General features: G+C 46.0%; 2 protein-coding genes across 2 annotated transcripts in view; one reads left to right on the plus strand and one right to left on the minus strand.

Annotated features, from left to right (window-relative positions):
• KCTD2 (potassium channel tetramerization domain containing 2) overlaps positions 1-5,659 on the minus strand; it is a 15,552-nt gene extending 9,893 nt beyond the window's left edge. The window contains exons 1-3 of the mRNA XM_003786140.3: positions 5,267-5,659; positions 3,540-3,648; positions 1,715-1,806 (exon numbers count right to left, since the gene is read on the minus strand). Of these exons, the coding sequence (XP_003786188.1) occupies positions 1,715-1,806; positions 3,540-3,648; positions 5,267-5,605 (540 nt within the window). The 5' untranslated portion in view covers positions 5,606-5,659. The remainder of the gene's footprint in view (positions 1-1,714; positions 1,807-3,539; positions 3,649-5,266) is intronic.
• A 200-nt stretch (positions 5,660-5,859) lies between these two features.
• Positions 5,860-9,759, plus strand: part of ATP5PD (ATP synthase peripheral stalk subunit d) — a 6,756-nt gene continuing 2,856 nt past the window's right edge. The window contains exons 1-3 of the mRNA XM_003786141.3: positions 5,860-5,923; positions 8,867-8,997; positions 9,207-9,303. Of these exons, the coding sequence (XP_003786189.1) occupies positions 8,876-8,997; positions 9,207-9,303 (219 nt within the window). The 5' untranslated portion in view covers positions 5,860-5,923; positions 8,867-8,875. The remainder of the gene's footprint in view (positions 5,924-8,866; positions 8,998-9,206; positions 9,304-9,759) is intronic.

Here is a 9,759-nt window from a genome sequence, read left to right on the forward strand (position 1 = left end):
CTGCCTTCCTCTTAATGGCAAGAAAATTCGAGGCTGTAAAGAGATTCTACTTGAAGAAAGCATCCTATCAGTACCCGAGGGAACAAGAGGTAATTATGCTATAAGACAGGTGGTCACAGTAGAGCATGACTCTACCCTGTCACTGTAACTCTGTAGTTGTACTTTCTTTTTTTTTTTCTTTCTTTCTTTTTTTGAAACACAGCTTCAAGCTGTTGCCCTGGGTAGAGGGTAGAGTTGTCAACCTCCAACTCCTGGGCTTAAGCGATTCTCTTGCCTCAGCCTCCAAAGTATCTGGGACTTCAGGCGCCTTCCACAACGCCCGGCTATTTTTTGGTTTTAGTTGTCATTGTTATTTGGCAGTCCGGGGCTGGCTTTGAACCCGCCAGCTCAGGTGTATGTGGCTAGTGCCTTAGCTGCTTGAGCTACAGGTGCCAAGCCTAGTTGTACTTTCTTAAAATAGAGCTGAGACACATATTTTTGCTGCAGACTTCAGGATTTTTTTTTTTTTTTTGAGAACAGAGTCTCACTTTGTTGCCCTCAGTAGAGTGCTGTGGTATCACAGCTCACAGCAACCTCAAACTCTTGGGCTTAAGCAATTATCTTGACTCAGCTTCCCAAGTAGCTGGGAGTGTAGGCACCCCCATAACAACCGGCTATTTTTTTTTTTTTTTAGAGATGGGGGTCTTGCTCTTGCTCAGGCTGGTCTCAAACCTGTGAGCTCAGGGCAATCCACCCTCCTCAGCCTCCCAGAGTGCTAGGATTACTGGTGTGAGCCACTGCACATAGCCATAAGACTTCAGGCTTCTTGAGAGCAAGGAGCTTCTATTACCCACAGAATTCTAAGGGCCTAAAAGGAGCTTACATTCAAATGTATGTGAATGACAGTGATATGAAATAAGCTAAGGACGTCTTATCTTTCCTTGTCACAAACTAGATGGCATTTTCTGTTCACTCTGTTACTGTTATCTACTGAGTTATATAAAAATCAAGACTAGGCTTGGCACCCATAGGTCAGTGGTTAGGGTATGGGGGCACATACACAATGACAACTGCAACAACAACAACAAAAAAATAACCAGGCATTGTGGCAGGTGCCTGTAGTCGCAGCTACTTGGGAGGCTGAGGCAAGAGAATCGCTTAAGCCCAAGAGTTTGAGGTTGCTGTGAGCTGTGACACTGTGGCACTCTACCGAGGGTGACATAGTGAAACTCTGTGTCAAAAAGAAAAAAAAAAAAAGACTATAATAAAGACAAGCTCACTGTCTCAGAAGCACGACTCACAAGCAGCTTCTACTACCTGCCCCATAGGACTGATTTCAAGTGGCTCACAGGAACTGGATGTGGCATGATCACATGCTAAAGGCTTGTCTTAAAAAAGAGCAACCAACTGGTGAAACCAGTACCTTGCTTGGTCTTTACATGGAGGGAGACAGATACGCTGTCAGAAAGAACAGGTTTTGGACCTAAAGTGCCCTGGGCTCCTCCCACTGCCATATGGTTAGGCAGCCACAATCTCCTCATCTTCTAAAGAGACATGGGTGGTTCTGTTTTCTGTGTTACTCCTCCTCTAATTCCTCGTCCTGAGCAATGCTGGCTGAACATGCACCCTCTGCACAGTTCTGAAGGGAAAGGAACCCTTTTCAGATCACATCCTGACACGTGGACAGAGAAAGCCACTTTAGACATCCCCCCTTTAAAAGTTCCAAATACATTACTTGTGAAGTTCGGTTCTCATTGTCTCGTATTCTTTCCTTAACCAGTCGCACAAGAGACGCGATGTTGTAAAACTCTGCTTCTTCCAGTACACCTGGAATGAGGACCAAACTGTAGTCAGAGAGGTGTCAGGGAGGGAGAGAGTTCACTAGAAACACACTGAGGCTAGAGTTCAAAATGTGAATATAGTCTCTCTCCTTCTGCCTAGGAAGTATCTCTACTATGTGGGGTGTACCCATGACCTTTCCCCAGCACAGTGTAAGTCTAAGCACCTCTGCTCACTGTTTCATCTCTGCTCTTCCCTACCTGGTACCTGCCCATTAGCCACAGGACGTGGTGTCACTTAGTTCCTGGAACTAATCATGTTTGATACCTCCTCAGCTTGCAATTTTTACCCAATTTGCCCTAAAAAGGAGATATGTATAAAAATATACTTGGATCAAACGTAACAGGATGCTATGTGAATATAAAAGGAAATCATTGAAAGGCTCCCATGCGAAACAAAAATCAAAGGACTTACACATGACTGCTGTGAGAAGTGTGATCCTATACCAGGAAAAAAAATTCGCTAAAAAGGCCATTATTAAGACAATTCACAAAACTGGAATATAAGCTATAGATAAAATATTTATCAAGATTAAATGTCCTGAGTTTAATAACTATACTGTCTCTGGTAATATAAGGGAACATCCTTGTTCTTAGGTGTTACACCCTGAAACATTAAGGGGTAAGATCTGCAATCTGTCTTAAATAGTTCAAAAATAAAAACTGTGGTGGGAGGGGGGGTAGGCAGGAGGACGAAAGGGAAAGAGGGGAAGAAGGCACAGAACAAATGATAATCCAAATATGACAAAAATGTTCACAATCGGTGAATTTGAGTAAAGGGAGTTCTTTGTATTATTCTTGCTCTCTTCTCTAAGTCTGAAATTGCTTCAAAATAAATATTTTTTATTATTAAAGGCATTAGAAAAGGTACTTACTATTCCTCTCTTCAAGAAACAAGAGTACCCATGAGTTGGGAGTTGTAGCTAGATTGGGAAGTTGTTTGCAGGGAATTTATTACACTGTTTCTATTACTTTTGTATGCATTTGAAACTTTTTTTTTTTTTTAAAAGGACATCAAGAAAAGGGAGAATTCTTTCTACCAGCTGAAACAGAGTTGTTTTCTAGTCACTTTATTAACTACTACAGCCATTACAAGCTCCTAGATCTGGGTGTCCCAGCTTTAGGGACAGTCCCAAATCTCCACCTGAATACCTTCAATAAGACGAGGTCAAGCCTTGCAGAAAGATGACTAGACCCACTTACAGTCCAAATGCCCTATAAACCAAAAAGATGAAGTAACTGATGCTATACCTGACAATGAACTGGAGAATGAATTAGGTCAGCGCAAAATTTTACAGGGAAGCATGAGACCAATGTTTTAAAGGAAATGAGGCCAAACCTTTATTATTATTATTTTTTTTTACAGATTCCAAGTTTAAACTAAAATAGAACATACCAATAAACTGGATGTCAGAGAGGTGTCTTGATTATTTAATCTACAGACCTTTCTTGCTAGCACATAAACAAATGTAAAAAAGGATTTTGACATTTCTGGAAGTTTGGAAAGATATCCTAAGCAGCTAAGTTACTTATCTTCCTTTCAAAAAGAACTGTATATAGCCCAATATGACTTCCTTAAAGAAGACTCCTTTAGGCTTCTTGTTCAGTTCCATAAATAGTTGCACATGAGCTCAATGAAAATCCTAAAATTCAAATCTGTAAACAGCTTTAAACATTCTACCTGCTTTTTGAAAAAGCAAATAGTGCAAACAGTGCTCTTACCTTCTTCTGCCAGCTCCTTAGTAATGATGAGTTTCCCATGGCGGAGGTAGTTTAGGATAGGACCAAAGTAGGTGGGGTCCCTGTCAATCAGATACGCCCCTGTCTCATCCTGCCAACCAAATACAAGGCAATCATTATGGAGCTTTCCAGAGCATTTTAAACAAAGTCAGGCCAGGGCTTTACCCTCTTTGTTAGCACTCTAAGACAATAATTCATTACATCAGCTAAAAAACTGTAGTGACGGCAAGGTTTGCTAGACATTTGCTTATCACAAACTATTGGCAAGAAAGCTATCATTATGTATCTTGTACTTTAAAGTCACTTCAGGTAGGGTGTTACAGATGCACAGTCATAACTTAGTGGCTTGAATTTCTAAAATCTTTGCTTTGCTTAGACAGCAATTACCAACATTCTTTGTAGGATATTTGTTATAGGAAAGGAAGAAAACGCCAAAGCTGCTCCCTTTAAATCTTTGCATTAGAAAGACATTCTGACTTCTTCATTGCCCCTGAACTGTATTCCTAACTCGAAGAAAACCTCTGTTTAGTTGCCAATGCTCCTGAGCTCAAGGCCAACATCAGTGGGAGTCTGCACTGCCAGCTGAAATCTCACACACTCAGCTCTGTGCCCAGAGGAAGCTTGGTACTGCCAGGACTTGGCTCCGAGTAGCTTTAATCCTACTCATCTTTACAGTAAAAGGGACAAGAAGAAACTGGCTTACACTGCCACAAGGAAGCTATATGGTAGATAAAAATAATTCCTTTAAAAGCAAGGGTTTTGGAATCTCTTTAAAGTTAAGGAAGGATACGTTTCTATCAATCTGAGAAACTAGAGAGGTAGGAGAGGAATAAATGAAATCGACAAACATTTATGCAATCCCACAGCGTTGCAAGGTGACCAGCTGAATGCTATATGGGATATAAGGTGATGTAAGCTATGGTTGTGCCTTTAGGCTGGGAACTAAAAGACGAAAGAGTAAAGTTAAAGAGAAATTCAGAGAGTTCAAACTGGAAATGGTTTAAGTGTCTTAACTCCTCTCAGTCCTTTGGTTAGCAGCCAGGCATCTTGCCCAGTGGCATTCCTCGGTCTTCCTTTCTTTTCCTTTTCTCTTAACCGGTTAGCCTAGATTTGCACTGGTAAAAGGTAACCTCTTTCTAAGGAAGGCATCTGATCTCAACTATGGATCTAAAACAGCGATTGTTAACGGATAAAGTTCTGGGACCAGGACCACAGGAAAGCAGCGTGATACCACAAGAAACACTTCCTGCAGCTCTTGGCAAGAGGGGTCGGTGAAATCTGACAAAGCTGCAAAGATGCCTTAGCTCGCCCTGACCCAGTTCTGGGAGCATCTGGCACCGGCAGTGGGGGGCTGAAGAGGAACCAGGGGAAACTCATGGAGATCAGAGGGGCTGCGATGAGACAGGCAGAGAATACGGAGAAGGGGTGTGGAGTGGGTTTTTGTGGGTGCGGGTGGACGCTGGGTGGCAACGAGTCGCTGGGGACGAAGGGCGAGGTCAGAGAGAAGGCTGGGGTGTGCCTGAGGATGGGGATGAAGAGAGGGGTCTTCTGAGGCCCTAGGGACTAGCGTGGGAAACCAAGGGGAGGATGGGCTCGCGCGCGGTCTGAAGGGGCTGCCAGTGAGGAGCAGGTCCCAGAACTCTGCGGACAAGTCTAGGAGAGATCAGGGGGTCTGAAGGCCCGGGGGCGCGCCCGAGGGCGGGGCACACCTTGTCTGAATCCAGCTCCGGGTCCTCCTGGCAGCAGAGGCGGCAGAGGAAAGACTTGGGTTCCCGGCCTAGAGTCTGTCTGGTGGTCACGAAGTAGGTGCCGCCCACGTTCAGCCGAACCCAGCGGGCCGCGCCGCCGCCCCCTGCCCGCTCGGGCGGTCCGGGACCCGGCTCCAGCGGCTGCGCGACAGCGGCAGACGGGCGGCCGTGCCCGCGGGGCATAGGTCCAGCCGGGCGCGGGCTGGGGGGACCGCGGCCCGGGCCGGCCCCGTCGCCCACACCACTCCCACCACCCCCTCCCAGCCCCGCCACGGACGGGTCCAGCTGCAGCTCCGCCATCTTGGGCCGCCACCGCCGCCGCCGCCGCTGCCCGCGCGTAGCCGGGCCGGCCCATTTCTCGGCAGGGAGAGCCGGGCCGGCCCATCGGCGGGGGTGGGGCAGGAGGGGAGCGCCCCCAACCAGCGCCCGGGGACCCGAGCGGTGGAGGCGCTGTGCCCGCCCTAGGGGCGAGACTTCCGGAATCAGCTCCCATCCTTAGTGGCTGAACTGCGGAGCCAGGACCGCTCCTTTGGCTTTGAGGTTGGCTGAGAGGATGTCTTCCGGTGACGCACTTCCGTTACTTGCTGCTGTGGACTGTGGCCGTCGGGGTCGGTGAAGGTGAGTGGAATCCGGGGGTTTGAGCCTCGGTGCGTTCCTCTGCTCTGCCGCCTCTAAGCCTGGCGACAACCCTTGTCTCATCCCCGTGTCTCAACGCTGGGTCCTCGGGTTGCCCCGCTGACGGGGTGCTCCAGGAGTAGCTGCTGCACTTTGCTACTCGATCTCTTCTTCACCCCTCCAGGGCCAAGCTGTGACCCGGCCCCGGCTGGCTTGGATTTAGGTGCTGCCGCAAACTGTGTCTCGTGTTCATTCCTGACCTATCGCGGCGTTCTTCAACAGTCCGATTCGGGGACTTGGGAAACGTTACACAGACAGCTCTGGAGGGTTGCAGTGTGTGGAGCGTCCAGGGCTTCTTAGGTGCAAGGTTCATTTACTCATTCAACGAAGATTCATTGAGCATCTCTTATGCACATGACCCGTTCTAGGCGGTGGGGGAATTGGGTTAAAAAAATTAAAGAAAACTATGCATTTATGACTCCTACCTTTTTCTGGTGCTTGGGAAAGTCTCTGTAAAGGTGCCCGTTTCTCTGGTCTCTTTTAAAAGTTATCTGCTAAGTGCTTTAACTGCTCCCCCAACTCCAGGAAACATGCTGTCTTGAGAATGGAAGAAAGGAAAAGACAGGTGTTTGACAACTTAATTTAAAATACCGAGGAAGATTTTTTTCCACTTCACTTCTAAACACTCCAAAGATCTTTGGCTTTGCCATCTTCTAATGTCTGACCCTAATCTTTTTTTTTTGAGACAGAGCCTCAAACTGTCGCCCTGGGTAGAGTGCTGTGGCATCACTGCTCACAGCAACCTCCAACTCCTGGGCTTAAGCGATTCTTCTGCCTCAGCCTCCCGAGCAGCTAGGACTACAGGCGCCCGCCACAACGCCCGGCTATTTTTTGGTTGCAGCAGTCATTGTCGTTAGGCAGCCTGGGCTGGATTCAAACCCGCCAGCTCAGGTATATGTGGCTGTTGCCTTAGCTGCTTGAACCACAAGCACCGAGCCTGACCCTAACCTTTTAAAGCTTATTATTTTCCCATATTCTGTCTTGGTTGCCAAAAACAAACAAAAAACAGCTGTAACCACATTCCATCTTCTCTTATTCATGTATGCATTGGATACCTCCTAAAATGCAGGGCATGTATTAGAGCTGCAGGGGCAATCTGACATAAGTAAAAGGTGCAGGTGTGTTGATACCTGTCTTAATAGGAAGGGGGTAGAGAGCCCCTTAAGTTTGTGTAAAACTGTAGAGCAAGTTGATATGCAGGATTTCATTTGATACTTTTAACACCCATCCCCCATCCCCAGAGTTAAGCAGGGCTAGTGTTTTCCCCATTTTACAGATAGGGAAATTCTAGCCCAGAGTCTGCCCTATTAAGTCTTATTAAAGTTTAGGTGTGTATCATGTTCTGTGTACTGGAGAATCAGTGAATGAAACAATCTAGATGGAAATGTATTTAAATTATTAACTTTTATGCAATGGATGAGTTATTTTAGCAACATTTTCAAAGGAATGTAGAGATCAAAAAGAAAGCCTGTCTTTTAAGGATGAGGAGGAGTTGAGGGATAGCGGAAAGACAATCTATCTTAAAATTTTATTTATTAGGCTGGGTGCAGTGGCTCATGCCTGTAATCTTAGCACTGTGGGAGGTCAAGGCAGGTGAATTGCTTCACCTCGGAAGTGGGAGACCAGCCTGAACAAGAGTGAGACCCTATCTATACTAAAAATAGAAAAATTTGCTGGGCATTATGTTAGGTGCCTATAGTCCCAGCTACTCAGGAGGCTAAGGCAAGAGGATTGTTTGAGGTTGCTGTGAGCTATGATGCCACAGCACTTTACCCAGGGCCATAGAGTGAGACTTTGTCTCAAAAATATATATATATTTATTTACTAAGAGACAAGATCTTACTCAGTTGCCCAGGTTAGAATGCAGTGGCATGATCAGAGCTCACTGTAACTCCATCTCCTAGACTCAAGCAATCCTCTTGCTTTACCCTCCCAAGTAACTAGGACTACAAGTACATGCCACCACACCTGGCTAAAATTTCTTTTTATTTTTTGTAGGGACAGAGTCTTGTTATTTCATCCAGGCTGATCTCCAATTCTTGGGCTTGGGCTTGGGGTGGCACCTGTGGCTGAATGGGTAGGGCACCAGCCCCATATACCAAGGGTGGTGGGTTTAAACCCAGCCCAGGCCAAACTTCAAGAACAACAACAGAATAGCCAGGTGTTGTGGTGGGCGCCTGTAGTCCCAGCTACTTGGGAGGCTGAGGCAAGAGAATCGCCTAAGCCCAAGAGCTGGAGGTTGCTGTAAGCTTTAATGCCACAGCACTCTACTGAGGGTGACAAAATGAGACTGTCTGAAAAAAAAAAAAAATTCTGCAGCTCAAGAAGTGATCCTCGGCTGGGTGTGGTGGCCCATGTCTGTAATCCCAGCACTCTGGGAGGCCGAGACCAATGGATTGCCTGAGCTCACAGGTTCGAGACCAGCCTGAACAAGAGCAAGACCCCTTATCTAAAAATTGCCAGGCACTGTAGTGACTGCCTGTAGTCCTAGCTACTGAGGAGGCTGAAAATAGAATTGCTTGAGCCCAAGAGTTTGAGGTTGCTGTGAGCTATGACACCACAGCACTCTGCTGAGGGTGACAAAGTGAGACTCTGTCTCAGGTAAAAAAACCAGTGATCCTACTGCATCAGCCTTCCAAAGTTCTGGGATTAGGAAGGCCAGTCTGCTGGGAGAGATTATATTAATGTGCTAGATTGCACACCTTGAAGAATTTGAAAAGCTAAACTGTCCTCCTTTTCTGATTTAGTAATCTTAGTTCCTCTAGTTGATAAATATGCCCACCGACTGCTGAATGGAAGCACATCTTTTTCTTAAAGACCTACCTGTCTCTAAGATGCCTTTTAGAAGATTCTAAGATCCTTGTTTTGATCTGACTTATTTTCTAGGATTCCAAGATGGCTGGGCGAAAACTTGCTCTAAAAGCCATTGACTGGGTAGCTTTTGGAGAGATCATACCTCGAAATCAAAAGGCTATTGCTAATTCCCTGAAATCTTGGAGTGAGACCCTCACCTCCAGGTCAGTATGTTTCTGAGGGAAAGCCCCATACTTGCCACTGAATCTAGAAGCAAAACATTGTTTTGGAATTACGTATCAATTCCTGATGCATTTTCATAATGACCCTAAAAAAGTGTGGTGACACTCTAGGCCATAGGAATAAACATTACCATGCAAGCTTTCCATTTGCTTATAGGACTGTCTTAACTTTTGCTTTTCCATGTGAGCAGGTTGGCTGCTCTACCTGAGAATCCACCAGCTATTGACTGGGCTTACTACAAGGCCAATGTGGCCAAGGCAGGCTTGGTGGATGACTTTGAGAAGAAGGTGAGAGAGACTTCAGACCCCTAAAGTGCTAAGCTTGTGATGTGGGTTATGGTTGGGGAACAGAAAGGAGGATAATTACCTGTTCAGCTGATAGCCAGTCCCTGAGGAAGCTTAGGAAAGATGGATGTGGCCAAAGGCCTAGCAGTAAATAGGTGCAGGGGATTCGGGGTCTGTTCATTCAGCATTATAGAATAGCATTAATCTGGGAGCCAGAGGGCTGCCCTGTTGAATGTTTGCCTAATTCTTCTTGAGTTTCTTTTTAGCTTCCTACGTGTCTTCTTTTTTTATTCTTTTCTAACTAATACCTTTTTGATTCTTTTCTTTTTTCCTTTTTTTTTTTTTTTGAGACAGTCTGACTGCGCTCAGTAGATTGCTGTGGTGTCACAGCTCACAGCAACCTCAAACTCTTGGCCTTGAGCGATTCTCTTGCTTCAGCCTCCCAAGTAGTTGGGACTA

The sequence above is a fragment of the Otolemur garnettii genome, unplaced genomic scaffold (assembly GCF_000181295.1).
Source record: "Otolemur garnettii isolate 467f Iridium unplaced genomic scaffold, OtoGar3 scaffold00018, whole genome shotgun sequence".
NCBI classification, from domain to species: domain Eukaryota; kingdom Metazoa; phylum Chordata; class Mammalia; order Primates; family Galagidae; genus Otolemur; species Otolemur garnettii.